This window comes from Marmota monax, unplaced genomic scaffold (genome assembly GCF_021218885.2).
Source record: "Marmota monax isolate L192 unplaced genomic scaffold, Marmota_monax_Labrador192_F-V1.1 WCK01_AAM20220418_F8-fsc00008, whole genome shotgun sequence".
Classification (NCBI taxonomy): Eukaryota; Metazoa; Chordata; class Mammalia; order Rodentia; family Sciuridae; genus Marmota; species Marmota monax.
Genome location: NW_026694432.1, coordinates 19,547,212 through 19,571,357, shown reverse-complemented (window position 1 = coordinate 19,571,357; position 24,146 = coordinate 19,547,212). Strand labels below are relative to the sequence as shown.

The 24,146-nt window shown below is 46.3% G+C and overlaps 1 protein-coding gene across 1 annotated transcript; it reads left to right on the top strand.

The window, feature by feature from the left end:
• Positions 1-377: 377 nt before the first annotated feature.
• Positions 378-23,958, top strand: Smpdl3b (sphingomyelin phosphodiesterase acid like 3B). Its single transcript, XM_046468624.1, has 8 exons — positions 378-581; positions 10,107-10,320; positions 13,769-13,866; positions 17,929-18,072; positions 19,038-19,210; positions 20,435-20,615; positions 20,701-20,834; positions 23,278-23,958. The coding sequence occupies exons 1-8, from the start codon at positions 443-445 to the stop codon at positions 23,641-23,643; spliced, it is 1,449 nt and encodes a 482-aa protein (XP_046324580.1). The 5' UTR covers positions 378-442; the 3' UTR covers positions 23,644-23,958.
• The last annotated feature ends 188 nt before the right edge of the window (positions 23,959-24,146 follow it).

The following is a 24,146-nucleotide window of genomic DNA, read 5'->3' as shown; positions in this document are numbered from 1 at the left end:
TAGCAGTTAAGTTCTTTTGATGGCCAAAGCCAGCCATTTCATACGGTTTTGTCAGTTCTGCTGGGATGGAGTAATGTAATCAGAAAGTGGATATTTGCATTCCAGTGATTGAGGTTAGGTGAATTTTCTGGAGATTGCAGTTGCTGGTTGGACTGAAACATTTTCAATCCTACTGAATTATTTTGAAGTAAATTACAGAGATTATATCCTCTTGCCCATAATGCTTCAGTGTATATCCCTAAAAGATATGAACTCTTTCTAACACACATCTCCTGGCAAGATAGTGCTGCTCCCACTGAAGAGTGCAAAGGCCGGCCTTTCTGCCCTGACCAGTACATTTCCTCCGCCCACACCCTGCTGGGCAAAGGAGGAAAAGCAAGAGAAGCCTGTGCCCTGGATCACTTGGAACACAGGTACAGGACAGGAAGTTGTGCTCAGGCACATGTCCTGCAACAACAAGCTGGGAAGTTCTGGAGAACCTATTGCTGCTGCTGCTGCTGCTGCGAAGAGATTGCCCAGCATGAGGTTGCTCAAGTGGCTGACTTTCCTGGCCCACTGGGTCGTCACCTGGGCTGAACCAGGTAGGGCGTCAGGAATGACTGTGATGTCTTTGTTTTGTACTGTGAACTTGGATTTCAGCAGGTCCTGGAAGCCACTCACAGGAAACAAAGTGCTGCTATAAATAGCAAGGTAGGGAGGCTGTGGAGAGAGGCAGCAAGCCAGAAGCCTGAAGATTTTACCTGGGGCCAGGGGTAGGATCCTGACTTTGTTAATGCCCTATGTGTGTAAGAGCTTGTGGATTGGTAGAGGTAGGAAAGATTCATGAACTCATTCAAAAAACACTGGTAGAGGGCTGGGGTACAGCTTAGTGGTAGAGTGCTTGCCCAACATGTGCAAGATCCTGGATTTGATTCCCAGCACCACCTAACAAAATAAAGCCAAAAAAAAAAAAAAAATGTTGGTGGTGGGCCTTCTCTGTACCAGGCATTCATTATTCTAGGATCCAGGAAGAAGGCAGAGAGGAAGACAAAGTCCTGGTCCTCACAGATCATTCCTTCACCTGGGAAGAAACAAACAAAAACCCAGATAAACAAATGCATAGTATTCTAGGAGATAAGTATTATGGAGAATAAGAAAATAGAATAGGGAGGTAGGGAATGTGGGGAAGGGGAGCATGCACAGAGCGTGCAGAGAAGAGCTGTCTAAGTGACATTCGCAAAGATTCCTGAGGCAGTGAAGGAGAGAGCCATGTGGATGTCAGAACATTCCAGTAAGAGGCCAGAAGATGCACAAGCCCTAAAGTGGATGCATGGGTGATATGCATGAAGAACAGCAAGGAAGTCAGTGTGGCTGGAGCAGAGCAGACAAAGGGATGACAGGGGACATCATCAGTGCAAAGGGGGTAGAGGCTGGGGCCAGCTCACAGGTAACCTTGAGGACAATTTTAAGGACTCAGATCTGCTCAAAATGAAATGGGACATCATTCAAGGGTTTTAAACATAATATGATTTGACTTGGACTGTGGTATTGGGAAGAGAGTGTAATGGGTTCAGGGAGTGTGACCAACTTGTCCTGGTTCATCTGAGACTTTCCTCCTTAAAATCCAGTGCTTTGGGAATTCCCTTGGTCCTAGGCAAACTGAATAGTTTGTCTCCTGCTAAAGGAGAAGCAAGAAAACCGGGGGGGGGGGGGGGGGGGGGGGGGGCTGGGGTTGTGGCTCAGTGGTAGAGCATTTGCCTAGCACATGAAAGGCACCGAGTTTGATCCTCAGCACCACATAAAAATAAATAAATAAATAGGGGCTGGGGATGTGGCTCAAGCGGTAGCGCGCTCGCCTGGCATGCGTGCGGCCCGGGTTCGATCCTCAGCACCACATACAAACAAAGATGTTGTGTCCGCCGAAAACTAAAAAATAAATATTAAAGATTCTCTCTATAAAAAAATAAATAAATAAATAAAGGTATTATGTAGTCTACAACTAAAATATATAAATATATATATGCAGGGAGGAGGCCACTGCTGTCATCCAGTGAGATGGGGTGGAGCTGGGAGCAGGTGGTAGAAGTAGGGGTGAAGGGAAATGCTCCAATCTGGATAAAATTTGGCTGTCAGATGCCTGGTGCGGTGGTGAAGGCCTGTAATCATAGTGACTTGGAGGCTGAGGCAGGAGGATCCCAAATTTGAGGTCAGTCTTAGCAACTTAGCGAGAACCTTTCTCAAAATAAAAAATAGGGCTGGAGATGTGGCTCAGTGGTTAAGCACCCCTGGGTTAAATCCCCAGTGTCCCCCCAACCAAAAAAAAAAAAAAGATTGGCTGTGGGAGAGAAGAAGGATCGAGGGCGACACCACTGTTTTTTGGCCTCAGCAAATGGAAGGATCTAACTGTCCTTTCTGAGGTGGGGACAACTGAGGTGCAGGACTCAGTACTTCTGTGTCCTGGCTGGAGTTCAAAGGGTCAGTGTCTCCTAAGGATCTCCTCTGGTCAGTCCACTTCTTAGACACTCAAGAGTAAAAGGGACCTTGGCAAAGAACTTTGCTGGTGTGACCAGGCATCTGCAGAAGCCAGCAAGGAGGAACACCAGTGTTAGGTGGTCAGGAGGCATTTTGCCTGGGAAGGACTGACCTTCAGAAGCTGAGACTTAGAGGTGGAAGGTACCTCTAGGAAAATCCCTGAGAGGACTGTTCCCTGGGTGGGCAACCTGCTCAGGAGAAGGCTATGAATGACAGTCCTCCTTCTGCCCTGGAGACAGATACCCCAGGACCCTGGGGGGATTTGACACTGCCCATCTGATTTGTGGTTTGGGAATGATAGAAAGAATCTTCCACTCCCTCACTCTTTCATTTTTAAATATTTTCTTACAAATCCAAATGCCAATAGGCACTTTAACCTCAGCCTAGGGAATCTCCTTCCTCCCTAATTGCACAAAGATATTCATTGTAGCATTGTTTATAATAATAAAAAATTGTCAGCAAGAATAAAATAGCTGAGTAGATTATGGGCTAACCATCTGGTGGAAAGTTTTCAAGACAATACAATGAAACTAAAACAATAAATAATATTTAGTACAAGTCACCATTAAAATTTCTACATATATTATTTTTGCATCATACTTTCACAACAGCTTTGCGAAGTATTATCATCCCCATTTTATAGACAAGGAAACTGAACTTTAGAGAAACATCTAGCCCAGGGTTACACATCTAAGTGTCTGAGTCTGGACATAAACCCAGGCTGTCCAGTTACACTCTGTGTATAACACAATGCTATATAAATACAAGCAAGCCACTAAGGAAAATAGTAAGATTTATTCCAAATCTTTTTTTTTTTTTGGTACCATGGTTTGAATTGAACTCAGGGGCACTTGACCACTGAGCCACATCCCCATCCCTATTTTCTATTTTACTTAGAGACAGAATCTCACTAAGTTGCTTAATGCCTTGCTTTTGTTGAGGCTGATTTTGAACTTGCAATCCTCCTGCCTCAGCTTCCCAAGCCACTAGGATTACCAGTGTGTGCCACTGTGCCTGGCAAAAATAGCAAGATTTAACACTTAGTACTTACAATGGGTCAGACTGGATATTAGGCACCTGGCATACACTATCCTTTTGAAACTTATTTGAAAAATAAAAGAAAAAAACTTTTTAATTTATTATTATTATTATTATTATTATTATTATTATTATTTGATGCAGGGTTTTACTATATTGCCCAGAATGGCTTTGAACTCCCAAGCTGAAGCCTTCTTAGTGGCTGGACTTCAGGGGCATACCTCCCTGCCCAGCTTCATTTGATTTGGATAGCCTCTGTAAAGTAGGTACTGTTACCCTTATACCCATTTTGCAGATAAGGAGTCCTTGGGAGACATAGCATCTGCCTGAGATAAGTTTTGTATCTTTCTACACATTATTTTGGAATTTTTTTTTAAAAGATGGCATCTTGCTAAGTTGCCCAGGTTGGCCTCAAACTTACGATTCTCTTATTTCAGCCTCCAGAATAACTGGTATTATAGGTGTGTGCCATTGCACCTGACTAGGATAGTAGATTTTTAAAGTATTATCTTCTCTCTCCAAACTTGCTGGGATGTACATATGTCTAATTTTAAAACAAAAGTAATTTAAAAATAATTCCCTTGCGAGTTTTTTTTCCTCTTCAGATTCCATATCTTCCTGAAGTGCAAGAGAACATTGAGACACCCAGTCAGAGAGCAGCCTTCCCTGCTTACCTGAAGCTGTGGGGCTTCTACCTCTCCCTTCCTTGGCCAAGAGCTCGGTGGAGGCCAAGCTGCTAGTGCCTTTTCCCCACCACATACCTGTGAAACTTTCCACTTGTTCCTCAGTTTCAAATTGCAGAGAAACAGACAAGTTCTTCCAGTGCAAGTTAGCATGGTAACTGGAAACAGCCTCTCAAGTCTGAGGGAGCAGGACCAGCTGGGGAAGGGGACTGATAGCCCCCAGAGTGTCTGGCCCGAGCCTCTGACTCCTTGTCTAACTTGGGGAGCTGCTGTGAGAGGAGTAATCCAGGTGGTTAGCACAAGTACAGCAAGTGTTGGTTTTGACAAAAGAACCCTGTGTGGCTTATTTTACAGAGAAGGAATCATAATCCAAGTGCTTTGGGATTAATTGCTGAACATCAGTAGCCAAGGACTGAAATAAGAATCAGGATCCCTTTGTGGTGTGGGTTATAATATAATAAAAGACAAAGTCATAGTATCTGGGAGGGCCTATAGAGAACCTTGTTTAGTGCTTTCCTCTCACACGGGAGGAGACAAATCAGAGAGAGAGAGAGAGAGGAGAAAGGAGAGAGGGAACAAGGGGAAAAGGGAGAGTGAGAGAGAAAGAAGAAACTGAGGCCCAAAGGCTAGTTTGGCCCAGGGAATGAGCCCTGGCTAGCTTGCTCATCCCATGGCCAGGTGCTCCATAGGAGATAACTCAGCCACACAACCCACCTTTGCTGAGGGCATTCTCATTTTCGTCTTCCAGATGAGGAAACTGAGGCTCAGCTAGGGAAATACCTGGCTCAAGTCACCATGGCCTGTGTGGAGGAGTGTTGAGAGCCATAGCCAAGTTGGGATGACGCCTGGCATTTTTTCCAGAAGGAGTGGTTGAGAGGTGACGCCAGCGAGCCATTAAAATAATGATAATTAAGTGAAGCTGTGTATAATTGCTATGACTGGATGATGCTGGATTGAAACAGGCTGTGTATTCAGTTGTGTATTAGACCCCTGCTGTCCGGCAATAGGGCGGCTCCTGCTGCCTCGGGAGCCCACTACTTTTGAGTTCTTGCGGAGTTCCGGTTGAGCTCTTGCGGGGATTCCTGGAGAGTTCAAGTTGGTTGGTGAAGTTCCGGTGGAGGGAGTTCTGGTTCGTGTGTGGTGTTCCTGAAAGGGCCCCGTGGGTGGCGTTTGGGAGTTCGGGCAATAAAGGAGTTCCTGTTTGAACCTACAAGTGCCTCGTGGCGGCTGGGTTATTTTGTGCCCAGCCAGACTGCGGCAGAGGAGGCAGGATTCAAAATAAGATTTCCCTGATTGCAAATTTTATGTATACTCTTGCAAAAACAACCCACTGCCCCAAACCGGTGGGTTGGATCCTGCTCTGGTCCTGCCTTGAATACCTATGTGACTGTGAGCCTCTCTTTTGCTATCTATAAAATAGGGATGATAGCAGAGGAAACATTAAGTGTTATAGTTAAGTGATATTGTGCATGTACATGATAAGATGCTGTTCAAGTTTAAAGGACCACATATAATAGATATAGATATAGGTTGGTAGGTAGATAGATCGATGTAGATACAGACATAGATATAAATAGAGGTAATCTCCAAGGTCATATTGACAGCTAATAGCAGAGTTCAGTGCACTATGATCATTTCTGTTCTTGAGAAGCTGAGGCAGGAGGATCACAGTTTGAAGCCAGCCTGGGCAATTTAGCAAGAACCTGCCTCAAAATAAAAAATAAAAATACTTGGATATGGGGCTGAGGCTGCAGCTCAGCAGTAGCACACTTGCCTGGCATGTGTGAGGCATTGGGTTCAATTCTCAGCACCACATATAAATAAATAAAAAATAAAGTTCTATCAACAATTTAAAAATATGTAAAAAAATACTTGGATATAGTTCAGTGATAGAGTGCCCTTGGGTTCAATCCCCAGTGTCGCAAAAAAATTAAATAAAAATAAATAAAACCTCAGTATAAGAGTTTACAGTAAAAGATTTAAGCATTGCAAGTCTGTATAAAGCCTCCTAATTTTAACAAGATACCCAGGTGAGGCATCTGCACAGTGAAGTTTGGGAAGCTCTTGTCTAAAAGGTAGTGTTAGAGTAAAAAATTCCTTATACCTTCCAGCCTCACTCTTGGACCAGGGGTAATTACAGGTAACAGTATGGTATGTTGGAATTTTTTCTCTACAGGCCATTTCTTGTTCATTATTTTATTTGATGCTTACAGGGAACAGATCAGATATCAACATCCTTGGGCTCGGCAAAGCCAGGTGGCTTGGCTTGTCCAAAGTCCCTTGGGCAATACATGAAAGAGCTTGGATTAGAAACCAGATGACCAGGGTTAGGGATGAAGCTCAGTGATAGAACTTTGTTTAATATCAAGGCCCTGGGTTCAAACCCCAGCATCACAACAGCAAACAAACAAACCAAACCCACCCCCCCAAACTCCAGAAAGAAACCAGATGGCCACCTCCCACCTGGGTGCTCCCACCCAAGGTCCTGGGGCCCAGGATTTCTCCAACACATGCTAATTAGGGCTTAATTCCTTTGGAGTAGGGCCTGAGCCTTACCACCTGCAGTCAATTCCAAAGAAAACTGTGGTTCCTATTCGCTTATGGTATGTGTATTATAACATCCTCCTTCCCGGGCCTCAAGTCAGCCAGAATGACCTCAGCCAGGTGCAGTGGCATGTGCCTATATTCCTAGATACTCAGGAGACTGAGGCAGGAGGATCACTTGAGCCTAGGAGTTGAAGGTCAGCCTGGGTAACATAGTGAGGGAGTGGGGGGATGGTGGCTGAGGGTGTATATCTGTGGAAAAGCCCTTGTCTAGCATGTGCAGAGCCCTGGATTTGATCCCCAGCAACACACACACACACACACACACACACCAAAAAGAAAGAAGAAATGAAAAAATCCCCAGTGCACACAATAGTTGTAAGGATACAGTGAGGCAAGTATTTGATGGGCCAGGTGCCTAGCTGACATTCTCCAAGTGCTTCCTGGTTGACTCATCCTGCCCATGGTCTGAGTACATATTGGCACATCTTCCATATTCCAGGCACTGTTCTAGGTGCTCAGGACACAGAAGGGAACACGACAGGCTCTGTGCTCTCATGAGCTGACACTGTACACTGGAGAATGGAGGATGAGCAAGCCAGCAAGATAACTCCATTTTTGAGAGTGCTCCAAAGAAAATAAAACTGGAGAAGGCCATAGCTAGTGACCAGATCAGGGAAGGTTTCTTTGAGGAGGTGACCTTTGGGTTAAGGCCTGAATGCGGAGGAACAAACAACAGTATGATGACAGGGGAAGACTGGGCACGGCTGGGGAAGCCAGGGAAGACGCCCTGTGAAGAGAATGAGTCATGGCTGAGGAGGCAGAACTGGGCTTAGCAGCAGATGAGGTCACAGAGATCCAAGCTTCCACAATGAGGTGACGGGAGGAAGAGCCACCTGCTTGGATCTCTAGCACTCTCTGCGGTTCTTTCCACAATCCTGGCCACCTCTGAAGTTAGGTCTTGGGGGATATGTGCACACACACACACACACACACCCAACAGAAGGAAGTGCCAGGGAGGCTGGCATGAGTTTCGGTTGTACACACTTGCTAGAAACTGACAACTGAAATGAGTCTCCAGCACCAGTTTTAGAGGTGGAGAAATGTTCACTGTGAGCTGATGTCACATGGGCCAAATAGCTCAGTTTTTGTGGCTAACTGACAAACAGCCTACTTGAAGCAGGGAAATATCTCCTGTCAAGGTCAAGGAAGTGAGGAACCACAAGAAGGACAAAGGCCTCTTGCTGCATAAGCCTGGCCAAACTAGTCTGAGGCTCAGACACAGATGTGACCCACTCAGCATGTGTCCAGTAGCTGTGCCCACCTACTAATCGGAATGGGGCAGTTTGATCTTTTACTCTAGCTTAGGGTTTTGCCCCACTATAGGAACAATTTCAAATACATTAATATGTGTGAAAGGGTTAAATTCCACCCATTATAAGCAAAGACTCAGTTTGAATTTAAAAAAAAAATGCAGACATATGTTGTCAATAAAAAAAAGCACATCTAAAATAAAATGGCGGGCTGGGGCTATAGCTCAGTGATAGAGTGCTTGCCTTGCATGTGTGAGGCACTGGGTTCAATCCTCAGCACCACATAAAAATAAATAAAGATATTGTGTCCATCTACAACTAAAACAAAAAAGGATTTAAAAAATAAATAAAATGGAATTGTTTTTACTCCCTTAGCAATCATGTCTCTCTGGGAGGGGAGCTGAGCCATAGGCTACCCCCCACCATTGACCATGGGATCTCAGACACGTTGGCCTCCAAACCTTAGTTTCCCTATCTTTAAAATAGGATAATGATCAAAACCTCCCAGGGCTGTGGTGAGGATGACTGTACAGTGTATGGGAGGGGTAATGATTTTCTTAATCAGTCATTTACACTTTAGTCTAAACAAGTTTCAGATCCTTTTCTGAAGGTTTAGATCAGTAGAGGTGGGCAAGAGCTCAAGAAGATCCAGGAGGTGGGCTGGGGATGTGGCTCAAGCGGTAGCACGCTCGCCTGGCATGCGTGCGGCCCGGGTTCGATCCTCAGCACCACATACAAACAAAGATGTTGTGTCCGCCGAAAACTAAAAAAAATAAATAAATAAATATTAAAAAAAAAAAAAAAAAAAAAGAAGATCCAGGAGGAAAAGTCAAGAGAGTCAGGGGCCTGTCCTGGATTCACATGGAATATCATGTGGCTTGGGTGAGGTCCTGGCTATCCAGCCCTGAAACCAACAGAAGCAGCCCAGACTTGGGTGAGAGATGTTGACTATGTGCTGTGAGTGACCCAGGAAGTGGAGGAGGAAGAGACAGCAGAAAAGTGAGGATATCTTAGCCTTCACCCTAATCTTAGCTAGAAACACAGGATTTAGGAAACGGGCCAGACCTGTTCAAGCCTCCTTCAATAAGCAGTCATTAAAGCTGCTTGGTCTGGGTACACATGAGAAGCCCACTTTGTTTGACCTGTTCTTGGGATTCCTTTCTCCGTATGATGTCAAGAATATTTTTGTCATTTCAACTTCCCTTGGTTTGGAGCTGGGTGTAAAGGGAGTAAAAACAATGCCATTTTATTTATTTTTTAAATCCTTATTTTAGTTGTAGATGGACGCAATATCTTTATTTATTTTTATGCAATGCCGAGGATTGAACCCATGTCAGTGAACAGCACCACTCCCAGCTGCTTGAGCTGCCACCCTGAATCCAGAATTACCGTGGTTCACCCACACCAGAAACTCAGCCCACACTGAATCACCTTCCTTCTTCTCTGATCTAGTACTCGAAGACTTTGTTGCTGCCCATATCCCACAGGGTTTTTGCTGGTGTTCATTAGTTAGATCTTCCAACTCATTTGGGGTACAAGTCTCCTCCAGTAAAAATTTTTGTATGTATTCCACTGGCAGATGACAGGATCTGGCTATAGCAATGGGCTCAGAGAGTGACCTTGCCTGCCTGGAGTCACACAGCCCATAAATGGCTCCAGAGCCTGAGCACTAACCTCTATTCACTCTTGCCTTTGCTTGAAAACCAGCACCCTAGTCTGAGCATCTTGAGGGTCATGAAGCCCTATCCCCCATACGGCCACTATGGATGCTGGGGTGGGCAATAGAAAGGGTCTTGCCAAGGGGCACGGGTCAGGGATGGAGGAAGCCTTTTCTCTGCTCAATACCATCCTGGTCAAAGCCTGGCTGTTGGGCCCTTGTTCTTGAACCTGGGTTCCCAGAGAGGGCCTCCGTCCACCTGTGCAGCATGTCCGCCCCAGCCCAGCTTCCTCTGGACTTCTTTCCCATCCAAGCTCACAAAGGGATCAGCATTGAGAGAAGGTCTGTTTTCCTCTGCAGGGAAGTTCTGGCACATCTCTGACCTGCACCTCGACCCCAACTACACAGTATCCAAAGACCCCCTCCGGGTGTGCCCATCAGCAGGCTCCCAGCCGGTGCCCAATGCAGGCCTCTGGGGTGACTACCTCTGTGATTCTCCTTGGGTCCTCATCAATTCCTCCATCTACGCCATGAAGGAGATAGAGCCGGAGCCAGACTTCATTCTCTGGACGGGGTAAGAGCAGTCATGACAGAACTCCCCTTCATGGGGCACCTTCCAAGTGGGTCTCTTGTCCTCATCATCTCCTTTAGTTCTCCCATCGGTCCTGTTTCAGTAACTTATGTAATTTGGCCAAGGGACCCTGGCTGATTCCAAAGACTCCTCTCAACCTCTGTGTTCTGGTCCCAGTGGATCACAGCCTTCACTGGAGCTGGGGACAGGGATATAGCCCATCTGGGCACCTGAAGAACTCAGGTTTTAAGCTAGGGAGGGATAAGAGAGCTACACCCTTTGTGTTTTAGGGACTTAAAGCCTGAGAGATCCAAATCCAGGGAAGGAAGAAGGGATGAGGATTGAAAGTGGTCCAGCTTCGGGGCCATGTGTTCTGGTCAGCTGCATGCCACCCCTGGGCTTCCTGGTGGCCCTAGAGTACTTGTGGGTCAGGGTACTACTTGTTATGGGGAGAGCTGGAGGGGTGATTCCCCTCAGCCACAGAGACTCACTTTCTGTTACTCCGACAAGGATGCAGCTGTAAGACCTTCAACTTTCCTGGGCACTTGTCCTCCTCCTCACTCAAGGGCTCCCCATGCCCTTGCCCACTCCCTCATTTGGTGGGTCAACCTGTCACATGCCCTGGGGTAGACCCTGGGGATCGGGGATGGCAAGCACAGACTTGCCTTCAAGGAGCTCACAGTCTTGCAGAAAATGCAGAGAAGCCTCCAAAATCACAACATCCCAGTGAGGAAAGAGGGTCACCTGGGGCATATGGAAGCTTCACAGGACACTTGACCCATGTGGTAGGATTGGAGAGGACATCTTACAACAAGTGGTGAACCAGGGGAGCTGGGGAGAAGGGCTGGAGGGAGCTCAGACTTAGTGTTCATCTGCCAGCTTCCATGGACACTTCTGGAAGGCAGGATGAAGCCCACAATGCCCCTGGCTGTCCTCATTTATAAAGAAGTTTACCTCTCTGAGAGAGCTGCAAACCCTTGCAGAACAGCCCATGGAAATTGGATTTGTTTTCTGTGAAACAAATTAAATCCTCCCAGCTAGAAAAAAAATTAAAAAGTGGAGTTTTGATTCCATGTCATTCCTGGCCTGTCCCCAAGGGTTTGTCAGGACTAACAGCAATTTTTACAGCCTTAATGAGGGTATCAGAGACATGGTAGGATGTATTATGTGTGAACATAGCCCCTGGGGCCAGGCTGACTACATTCAAATCTTGGCCCCTCACTTTCTAGCTTATACACTTAGGAACAATTTCTAACCTTTTTGTTCCTTGTTTCTTTATCTGTTAAATGGGCCTAATAATAGAACCTATGTTGTAAGGTTATTATGAGGAACAAATGAGTAGATGTGGCTATTGTATTAGTCTGTTTTATGTTGCTATAACAAAATACCCAAGATTTGGTACTTTATAAGGAAAAGAAATTTATTTAGATCTCAGTTGTAAAGATTCAAGAGTGTCATACCGGCACCTGCTCAGCTCTGGTGAAGGCCTTCTGGCTACATCACAACATGGTGATGGCATCAGGGTGGGAACACATGTGAGAGGGGCAGTCACATGAAAGGATAGGAAACCAGAGAGACCAGGAACCAAGCTCACTTTTTTATTTTTATTTTTGTTATTGGGGGACTGAACCCAGGCACTTTACTCTGCGCTACATCCCCTTTTTATTCTGCATTTTGGGACAGAGTCTTGCTAAGTTGCTGAAGCTGGCCTTGAACTTGCAATTCTCCCTCAGCCTCCCATGTTGCTGGAATTGTAGACATGTGTCACCAGCTGGCAAGCTCACTTTTTTTTTTTTTTAAATAACAACCCACTCTGGCAGGAACTGGGGTCCTGCGAGAACTACCTTAATACCTCCTGAGGGCACACACCCATGACTTAATTATCTTGCAGTAGGGCTCCCAATCTCTTAAAGGTTCTACCACCCCCAACATTACCACACTGAGAACCAACCTTCCAGCACACAAATCTTTGGGGGACACACTCAAACCATATCCAAACTAAGCACAAGCCCAGTACAGTAGAGCACTCTGGTAATCCCAGAGCCTCAGGGAGCTGAGGCAGGAGGATCACAACTTCAAGGCCAAGTTCAGCAATTTAGTAAGGCCCTAAACAATTTAGCAAGACCCTGTGTCAAAGTAAAAAATATAAAGGGCAGGGCTGGGGTTGTATTTCAGTGGTAGAATGCTTGCCTAGCCCATGTGAGGCACTGAGTTCAAGGCTCAGCACCGCATAAAATAAATAAATAAACAAATAATAAATACATAAAATAAAGGTATTGTGTCCATCTATAACTAAAAAAAAATTTAAATAAAAATAAAAAAGGCTGGGGATGTGGCTCAGTGGTTAAGTACCAAAAAAAGAAAAGAACCCACCATAAATTAAGCCAGCTGTGAGCTCTTAGTAGCAACAGTAGCATTAGTGGTTAGCATTAAGCTAATGAACTTCCCTGGGTGAGAACCTAGGCAGCCATTGCCTCACTGTTCGGTCTAGCTGAGGCCTTAGGATATGATTGTCTGGATTACCCCTGCCTCCTGCTACTCCCCGAACTCTGCCTGTCACCATTCTCCTTCCTTCTCCCCTCACCCTGCTGAGATTTTTAGGTGAACCCAAGAATTTAGGTCAGTTGAATGGGGGACAAAATGGTCTCGGAACTGCCCTAGAGAAGATCTGAACCCTGTACTCTGAAGTCAGCTCCAGTTTCTTTAGAGCTCTTTAGGGAAAGGAATAGAATTCAGAGGTGCCTCTCAACCCTGAGCTCCCTCTGGGCTTATAGGTGGGACTCGGACTGCAGAGTTTTCTTCCCTAAATGACAAAAACAGAGATGCAAACATATTTCTGCAACGATGTGATTCAGCCAATGGGGGCCCTCACCAGAAACTGCTCCAGACTGTTTGGACCACCAGTCTCCAAAACTATGAGCTAAATAAACCTCTTTTCTTTAGAAAGTAATAATGCTAATAACTAATATTAATGACAACCTAACAGATGCTGTTAATACATTATATATGTTATACATACACATATGTGTGTGTGTATATATTTTTTTTCATCTCTATTGAAGTCTCATCAATACTCTATGAGTTGGTGCCTATTATCCCCTGTTTTAGAGATGAACTAGGCTGGAATTGTAGCTCAGTGGTAGAATGCTTGCCTGGCACACGTGAGGCACTGGGTTCAAACCTCAGCACCAAACAAACAAACAAATAAATAAATAAAGATGAGCTAATAGAGGCTCAGAGAGGTTAAGAACCAGGCCAGGGACCCACAGCAGGCAAATGGCAGAGCCCATGTTAGAATGCTTTTCTGTCTCTGCTCCAGCCTGACCATTCCCCTTCATGTGGATATGTGAAGCCCAGTTCCACAACTTTCTTCTCACTGCAGTGTTGTCCCTTCCTCTTCTTTTGTCCCTTTCTGCGTTTCCTACCCCCCCGTCTCTGTGGTGTTTTTCAGTGATGACACGCCTCACGTGCCCAATGAGAGGCTGGGAGAGGCAGCGGTGCTGGAAATTGTGGAGCGCCTGACCAGCCTCCTCAGGGAGGTCTTTCCAGGTAAGACTCTGCCATTGATTGGTCCCTGAACTCCAGATGGTGCCTGGCACAGGGGCACGACAGCAGCAGTGAGGCTTTTCTCCTCTGACCATGATGGCTGCTGCCCAGGTCCTCTGCCAGGTGCTTCACAGTGACCATTTCTTACCTTCTGCACAATCCTGCAAGGGACGCGGAAGGAGATGCCTGTGTTTTACTACCTTCTGCTCCTTCTTTATGAACACTAGACTCAAACCTTTCTCATTTGTCTACACTTTTGTGGTGTCTTTGGGTAAGCATCATGTGGGCTTACATGTCCTGCTGTGTCCCTGGAGTTGGTATTTGCTGTCCTCAAACCATCCAGACTGCCAAGGCCTCTGGGAAACGCTGATTTCTAGCCAAGGTGCTGTCTGTGTGCTTTCAAGGCCTTGTGAGCCTGGCAGAACAGACAGGGATGGAGATGGAGTGAGGCAATGACTTTGGGGCACATAACAGGGAGGAGAGGGTCTGTATGCCCCATCTCATGTTGAATATGTGTGTCAGTGGGCTCTGCCAAATGCGAGGTCCTGGGGCCTGAATCAAGTCCACAGGCTGCCAGCTGGGGACTTGAGATAGCTGCCCACACCCTCTTCAGTTCTAGTACAGCTGCTCCTTCTAAAAGTCTTGATCATGGGTCCCCAGAATCCAGATATGGAACAATGATAATAAAAATAAGTAACAGTTGCATTAATAACTGAGCCAAGTGTCCACACTGAGAATTTCACGTTTTAGCTCATTCATTGTCATGATAGTCCCAGAGAGGGAAGCTCTTACCTGCTTACCTTTGCTACTGAGCCTTTGGGTCAAGTCCACTGGTCAAGGTCATGTGGCAAGGGTGAGGCCCTAAGTCCTAATCTGAACACTGTTCTTATCATCACTCCGTCTGCCTCCTCCCCTTAACATAAAACAACTAGGTCAAAGAGATGCCTGGAAGCTTCCAGCTTATTTAACTCAACCTTTCCCAGTTTATTTAACTCATGCCCAAACCAGATGCATTTGGGCTTATTTATCTTCCAGCAGATGTTACTACTTAGGGTCAAACCAGGACATCCTCCTCACCCAGCAAAAGGTACTATTACTCCCAATCATACATAGGGAACTATGGCTCCGAGCTAGTCACTTTCTAGGGAAGAATTCACATTCAGGTCCAATTTGAGCCTCTTTCCTCTGCTCCACGTGGAACTTCTATAATAGAAGTGAAATAATGAATAAGAAAATGGTTTTTTTGACTCTGATTTAACACACAAATATAAATGATAAGATTTTGTAATCTAGGTCACCCTGGCACATTTATTAAATTTCCTAATATCTAAGATGCCACTGACTAAATGATATGTCATTATTTTATGTATGGCCAAGAAGACAATGCTACCAGTTGAGAATGGCATAGTGCTTTCTCATGACCATCATGGGAAGACACAACTCACTTTTAGAGATGTTAAAATGAGACCAAAATGGAAGAGAAGAAATGAAACATTATCTTATTGGAGAATTATAATAACAGAGGCCAAACAGAACACCCCCATTTTAAATAAGTAAGGTCAAACAATTTGTTCGAGAGAAAGTGGTAAAGCACTTGTCTAGCATATACCCAGCCCTGGGATCAATCTCTAGCACCCCAAAATTAATTTTTAAAAAAGAGGAGGAAAGGACACAGAGATTTCGTGTTCTATATCACCTGTATGACCACCAGTCACTGAGGACACTGGCCCTGCCTTGCTAGCATGCAGGTTTATAAAATTAAAAACAACAACAAAAACCAGATCCTAATTCTTACTCTGCCACATTCTGACTGGGTAATCTCATCTAGACTCTGTTTTCTTCCTGTGAATAAAAGAGAACACTGGGACCTGTCTCTGCCCCCTGGGTTGTTATGGTGATGAAAAAAGGTAACCCATTTACTCATTTGATTAATCAACAAAAATTTATTGAGCATGTACTATGAGTGAGACACCACTATAGGGGCTGGGGATAGGACAATAAACAAGATACCAGGTCATGCCCTTGATGGAGCTATCATGTCCAGTTGTGCCAGGGCAGTGGGGTAGTTGCTGAAAGGCCATATGAAGTCTTGCAAGATGCGCGATTTGTTGGGGGAAAGTTTACAAGAGATGAGTGACTGCTCCAAGGAAGTTCAGAGGCGACAGGCTGACAGATAGCACCTCCTCCCTCAGGGCACTTTGTCAAGCAGCGCCTCCTCTCCCCTGTGGCATTTGTCCAGTGTCCTGGCTAGCTGAATGACACAGATCCTTTCCATAGTACTCTCAGTTCTGCACCTGTCCCATTCAGAGAGGAGTTTTATATGTTGGGCTGCAGAGGCAGTGACATCATCAGCATTAGCTTAGTTCGCCTGTCTGATCAGCATCCTCAGGGGCAACTGTCCTGGTGTATGTGCAAGAAAGCTTTCTACAGCTTTCTACTGAGTGCCCTAGTCCCCAGTGTGTGTAAGAGAAAGCCAGTGTCCTTCAAGATATATGTATCTGAAACTTCTGGCCGAGGCTTCCCGTCATTGTTCCCTTAACTTGGCTAGGTTCTTGGGAACAGAAAGGGGGCATTCAGGGACATGATGTTTCACTGTTGCCTTTTCTTTAGGGATGATACAGGACCTTATGTTTGCAAGGAGCACATGGCAACAGTTCAAAAAAAAATGAAGTGATTCCTTCCCTTCTCATCTGCCTTTAGGACCCTGGGGGCTTGTGCTTTTTCTTAAAATAATTCTTGCCTTTTTTTCCTTCACTTTTTTTTTCAGAGCTGGGGATTGAATCCAGGGCCTTGTGCATGGTAGGCAAATGCTCTACCACTGAGCTGCACCCTCAGCCCTTCCCAGGATTCTTAGTGGCTGTTGGCATGTACTTTAGAGAGCTGCTTCCGGGCAGTTAGGGTAAACCATTAAACAACCTCCTCCTGATTCAGAGCTCTTTGCATTTCCAGATCATGTAGGTTATACATGGCAATGGGCTTGTTAGAGGCATTCATTTCCCAGCCCGGAATTGAAGGCTCCTGTTTCTCACGGTGGTTCAAGGTCACTCCCTGGGATGTATCAAACTTGTATATGAGCAAGGCCCGTGTCTCTGAGAACAAGAGGGTCTCCCCCTACCCCTTCTCTTTCTAGAGGGGTTTTTATTCATTATCAAATATTTGTTGTGCACCTACTGTGTGTCAGACATAAAGACTAAAATAAAATAAAAGCAGTAGTAAGGCTGTTAACAAGGAGGAAATAAGTCCGCTGAGCTCTCCTATCCCACTGTACATATTCACAGGCCAATTCCTCAGGGAGGCATCCCCTAATCCCCCACTTTCAGACCTTCATTATCACTCCCATAGCAAGTAACCTGCCCCCCCCAACCCTTTTTAAACAGCGCTCATACCTCTAATTACTCAATACCTAGTAACTTACTGTGCTGCAGATCCTCTGGGACTGCGAGTGAGAACCTGGCTCCCAGGTCTATGCATTGACACATAGTAGGTGCTTAATAAAAATTTGTTGACTTCATGAATGAGAGAAACTTCTAAGTCCTCTCAGAGTGAATGAGGCTGTTCCCCTAACAGTAAGATGGATCTGGAATTGACAAGGTATCAAGTGGCTGCTGCTGATGATGAATTATTTAGACCCTCCAACTTTCCCCTTATCATCTGGGGCCTCCTTATGACCAAAAAATTTTCTGCTGGGAATGGGTTTAGGGGCTGGGATCCTTCAACTCACTGCTCTTCCTTCCCAGACTTGATCAAAGTTCAGCCAGATTTTATCAAATGTGGTTTTCTAATACTTATTTTTGTGTTTTCTTCATCTGTTATTGTTCTTTCCCATCAGCTCCAATGGCCAGTAGTCAACTGAAAATGGCTAACTCCATCAAATATTTTACATATTTAAAAAATTTTTTTTGTAGTTGTAGATGGACAGAATGCCTTTATTTTATTTGTTTATTTTTATGTGGTGCTGAGGATCGAACCCAGTGCCTCACGCATGCTAGGCAAGTGCTCTGCAATTGAGCTACAGCCCCAGCCCTCTTTTGCATATTGTAAAAATATTTCTTCCTTTCCTCCCAGACACTAAAGTCTATGCAGCTTTGGGAAATCATGACTTTCACCCTAAAAACCAGTTCCCAGCACAGAGCAACAACATCTACAATCACGTAGCAGAATTATGGAGACCATGGCTTAGTAACGAATCCGTCACTCTCTTCAAAGAAGGTACAAAAGCCATTTGCTACTGTAAGGAGCACTTACTGTATGATCTAATTTCATCTTCACAACAATCCCTTGAAATAGGTGCTGATTTTATCCTTATTTTACAGATTAGGAGATTGAGGCCTGAAGGTATCAAATCCCTTGGTTGAGGTTGCACAGCTTAGCAAAGGCAAGCTTGAGAGCAGAATCCAGGACAGACTCCAAAGTTTGTGCTTTTAACCTCACAGTATTAATGATGATCATAAGCCAATAGATATTCAGCATTTACTGTATGCCAGCGTCTCTTAAGCACAGTTCTAAAATCTTCACAGCAACCCGAGGAAGGAGCTGACTTTCAGCTCAACCTGGTTTGACCCTTGCCACCATTGACATTGTGGCCTGGATGTGGATGATTCTTTCTTATAGAAGGCCATCCTCTGTGAGAGTATTGTAGAGTGTTTAGCTTCAACCCTGGCCTCTACTCACTAGATGCCACTCACACACCAGTTGTGACAACTAAAAATTTCTCTGAACATTGTCAAATATTCCCTGGGTCAAAACTTTCCTGGTTGAGAACCACTGGTCCAGAGACCCAGCCAGCCCCAGGGGTGCCTGACCCTTTTCTTCCCTTTCCTCTGTCTCCTGCTGCTGGGACTCCCCATGGGTCTAAACCAACCACAAGTCTGCAGCGCAGAAGCCCATTGCTTTAGTCTGAACAGGTCAGCTCCTGGAACAGATGGCTGAGTGGAGGAGGGTCAACAGTGGATCCGGATGGGCAAACACACATTATTGTTATTCCCATTAGAAGATGAGGAAATTAAGACATAGAGAGGTGAAGTAACTTTCTCAAATTGCACAGCTAATGAATGACAGAGCCCCTGGTCTTACTCCTCACTGCCCCTCGTAGGGGAAAGGTGGGAAGGAGAAGGTGGGAGAGTGAGGTGGAATCGGGCAGGAGCCCCCTTCAGATTCTCCCTGTGACATCCCAGGTGCCTTCTATTCTGAGAAGTTGCCAGGTCCGAGCAGGGCGGGGCGAATCATGGTCCTCAACACCAACCTATACTACAGCAACAATGAGCAGACAGCTGGCATGGCTGATCCAGGCCTGCAGTTCCAGTGGCTGGAAGATGTGCTGACCAATGCGTCCCAGGCTGGGGAGATGGTGAGCGCTCCTGCTTCTTCTTCCCTCTCTTCTGGGTTACTTCCTGAACAAGTTTCCCACTTGGCACAAACTCATCTGCCCACCCTGAGATGCACACATCTTAGAAGGGGCAGCTTCTACTCCCACGACAGCCCTGTGGGCTAGGAGGGTCCTGGAGCCTGTGTAGATGAAGACCTTGAGGCCCATGGGAACAGTGATGGTCCCAAGTCACCCAGTAAAATGATGGAGAGGAGGTAGAACCCCAGTCTCTAGACCCCAAGTTCAGAGCTCTTTCCACTGCTCCTACACCACCCTGGCCACCTGAACTGTGCACTAGATCTCAGGGGGATGCCCTGGCCTTGAGATGTGTCCATCTAGTCTGCTGGGCTGGCACCTCAAGGACTGGCACAGTGTCTTATGGGCCTGAGTTCTTGCACTGCCCAGAATGTTCCAGGAGGGTATCACGGCTGGTGCTCATGAGCACTCATGATGCCAAGCTCAGTGCTTTTTATGGATGATCTCATTTAACTCTGAAAACTCCACCAGGTAGCTGCTATTCCAGATGAGAGACAGCTGACACTCAGAGAGTGACACAGCTGGTGTCCAAGCAGCAGTTTGACTCCAAAGCTCATGTTCTTAATCCTGTCCCCTGTTCTGTCTCCTGCAAAGGTGGCCGAGTAGCCAGGGATTATTAACCAAGTGACTCAGGGAGTGTAAGACATGAACATACATGGCTACGTAGCATATGCTACATAAGAATGCTCAAGCTCTCTGAGAAGACTAGTCTTAAAAGGAACAGGAAGGCTTCATGGAGGAGGTGATTTTGGAGCAATGTTCGGAAGTAGGGGTAGGATTTATAGAAAACAAGAAGGGTTCTCCAGTTGGCACGCCTAGCATGGACAAAGACACAGAGGTGGGAAGGCATGTGACTCACCTGTTTTGGGGTATAGAGCAAATGTCAGGGGAGAGAATGGGAGGAATGTAGGGGAGGAGATTCTTGTGAGCTGCCCACCTGCCTTTGGGAGATGGGCAGTTTTTTTTTAATATTTATTTTTTTGTTTTAGATGGACACAATATCTTTATTTTATTTTTATGTGGTGCTGAGGATCAAATCTAGTGCCTCACGCATGCCAGGCGAGCGCTCTACCAATTGAGCCACATCCCGAGCCCCTAGATGGGCATTTTAAGAGGTAGAAATGAGGATCCGGAGAGAACATCTGTGTCCCGGACACCCCTTCCTTGCAGGTGTACATTATTGGCCACGTGCCCCCGGGCTTCTTTGAGAAGACACGGAACAAGCCGTGGTTCCGGGAGGACTTCAATGAGGAGTACCTGAAGCTGGTCCGGAAGCACCATAGAGTCATAGCAGGGCAGTTCTTTGGGCACCACCATACCGACAGCTTCCGGATGTTCTATGATGATGCAGGTACTCGATCTGGAGGGCAAATGTCAGCATGCCCCCCTCCTTCTCTCACCAACCTCTCTCAGTCCCACTTTCTCTCTCCTAAAAGGTGCCCCCATAAGCGTCATGTTTCTCACACCTGGGGTCACCCCGTGGAAAACCACATTACCCGGAGTCGTCAACGGGGCCAATAATCCAGGCATCCGGGTGTTGGAGTATGACCGAGCCACACTGAAGCTACAGGTCAGGGGCCCTGGGTCTGCTGGGGCCAGAGGAGGAGGGTGAGAGGGACTTCCTTAACTCTCAGCCAGCCAGATTACCTGCTCCCGACCCCTGAGCCTCAGGAAGGTCAAGCTACTTCCACTCTTCTCAGGCTCAGGTTCAGAACCCTGGAGCTGCCTGCCACTAAAGCAAGTCAGTTCTTCCCCAAATCCCCCTTCGTCCAGGATGGTTGCCATAGCCTCCTTCCCTGTCTTCTTGCCTCCCACCTGACCTGCATGCAATAACCCAACCACTATACACAAAGAAGGGATTCATCTCTCTGAAGCACTGCTTTCATCCACATGAGTGGGATGCCTTGGTGCAAGCCTGTAATCCCAGCGACTTGGGAGGCTGAGAGAGGAAGATAGCAAGTTCGAGGACAGCCTTGGCAACTTAGTGAGGCTCTAAGCAACTTAACAAGACCCTGTCTCAGAAATAAAAAGTTCTGGGGATGTAGCTCAATGGTAAAGTGCTTCAGCATTCAAGCAATCCCAGTAACAAAAACAGACAAGAAACTGTCCAAATGTCATTCCAGTGCCCTCAAGATAAAGTTGGATCTCCTTGGCTTGGTATTTGAGGCTTCCCACACTCTGATCTCAAGTCCATTGCCCACCTCTTCCCAAATACTGAGTAGGCTCTAGGCCCTAACTTGTCGAGCAAGCCCTCACCTCCTAAGATGGCTATGATTGTTGAAATGCCAAAGGAATACTATTCCTTCATCTATTCAACAAAATGTTGAACATGAAGCCTCTGTGATATGTCTTGTTCTGGCTCAGGACATTGTTCAAGCTTGCTGCCCTTTTAGACCTGATGTTCTGACAGGAGAGAGATAATAAATGAATAGGTTAAAATTGAGTAGGGACAGAGAGTAGAGCCAGGAAGGAAAAAACAGGAGGAGGAGAAGGGTAGCGATGGTAAAGGGTTTTGTGAGCTCTTAGGAGGAAAGGGTCACAGGCAAGGTGACATTTGGGTTCTGAATCAATTGAGAAATTGAGCCAGGTGGGCGTCTTGGGAAGACAGAGGGAACAGCAAGTGAGAGGCCCTGGGGCGGGAACGTGCTGGGCGCATTAGGGGAAGAGCACAGGGTGGCCACAGTGGAAGGCACAGGGAAGAGTGGAAGGGGTGAGGCCAGGTCATGCAGGGCACAAGACTCTGAATTGGGAGGGTTTGGGACAGAGCAAAAAATATTCTGACTTACAGTTTTACAGAATCACCATGTATGCTGTGCCAAGAACAGGTCACCAGGGCAAGGGGAGAAGCAGAAGGGCAGTTAGGACATAAGTGTCACAAAAACCAACTGCAAGATGATGGTGGTTTGGGCCAGGGTGGTGGCAGGGCACTGGTGAGAAGTGTCTGATCCTGTAGGTATTTTGGAAGCAGAGTAACTAGGATTTGCTAGTGGACTGGTGTGGGATATGGGGCATGACAGAGAGGAATGAAGGAGGATTCTGAGGCATTTGGCCTGAGCACTGAGAAGATGAAGTTTCTGGTTACTGAGACAGGGTGACTGCAGGAAGATGAGGTTTCAGAGGGAAGATCCAGTTTGGCATCCAAGTAGAAATGGCTGGGAGAAGCCAGGCATGGAGGCAACTGTCTGTAATTCCAGTGACTTGGGAGGTTGAGGCAGGAGGAACACAAGTTTGAGGCCAGCCTGGGCATATTGATGAGACCTTGTCTCAAAAATAAAAAAATTAAAAAGGACAGGAAAAAGCAAGTTGGAGGAGGGCATTTACAGTCAGGGACAGGTGAAATCATTTAGGTTCTTGATTCTCATGTAGAGAAAGAAGCCTGAGGAATCTTAGAGTGTGGCTTGGGGCTGGGGTATAGCTTAGTGGTAGAGCACTTCCTAGCATGTGCGAGGCCCTGGGTTCCAACCCCCAGCAGTGTAGCCTGTTGTCCATGTTGGCACTTAGCTTCTCCTTTTGTAAGTGTAAGTAATAATGTAATGTGCCCAGATTGTCAGCTCTCATCCATACATGGCAGATCTTTGGTGGCCACAAATTTAACTGGAAAGATTCTAGACCTGAAGATGCTTCTGGGCCCTAAGGAGTCTTGCTTGAATGTATTCTACATCCCCATCAACTACAGTTCTATAACCTCTGTCAACCGGCTACTCCTTTATGGAACAGAAAATAGGCAGTGGGGTAAACAACCTGGGTCCCAATGCTACCCATGCCACTATATGACCCTGGTCAAGTGAATTAACTTTTTTAGGCCTTCCATTGTCTCATCAGTAAATTGGGGGTAATAAGCACAGTTACCTCATCAGAGGATGTCTGCCAAGCATACCTGGTAGGTGGCTACACATTCACTAATAGCAGTCATTATTACGACTATAAAGAATGTAGGGGTAAATGCAAGGTAGAATTAGGGGTGCAACTAAACAACTGCTCACTGCTCACCTAACCCTGTGCCCGCTCTTCAGGACATGGTGACCTACTTCATGAACCTAAGCCTGGCGAACTCGCAGGAAAGCCCACGCTGGGAGCTCGAGTACCGGCTGACTGAGGCCTATGGGGTGCCAGATGCAGGCGCCCGCTCCATGCACTCTGCGCTGACCCGCATCGCCACCAACCAGGGCACATTGCAGCGCTACTACGTCTACAACTCAGTCAGCTACGACTTAGCATCCTGTGGTGAGCCTTGCCGCACAGAGCACGTGTGTGCCATCCAACAGGTTGCCTTCGATGCTTATGCCACCTGCCTACAGGCTTTTGCCACTGCGCCTGAGCCCCTGCTGCCACTCCTGCTGGCATCATTTCTGGGCCTGCACGCACTGTTAGCACCGTGACTTTGTTTGTCCCGGTTCTTAGCTCGTCTTCCTCCTGGCAAATTGGAGCAGCACCACCCCCTGAACTTCACCCCCATTTCCCCGCATCCGAGGGGAGTAAACTAGATTGGGACTGCCGGATCAGAAAATGAAGCCCCAAAGACTCCTCCAAAAGCACATTTCTTTAAAGTTTCATGTCTTATCCACAAAACAATGCTCATGGTGCATTTTATTCTGTACATTATTCCTTTTAATATGTAAGTGATGTTTAAAGTGGGTCACTTGCAGTTCAAGTGCACTCAATCACCTGACAAAATGAACCACCATGAAGATGTGCCCTGTCCGTCCGTTGCTCCTGGTGTATCCCCTGCTCAAGTCTAAACTGAGCACCTGTAGTTTGCAAAAATACTGCATTTAGGGGTCAGAATATGTCTTTCCCTCCCGGCGCCCCGCCCTCGTTGGGGTTTGCAATAATGTAAACGTAAAGGATCACGGTTGTTGCCTGGACTCTAGGCTCTAGTTTT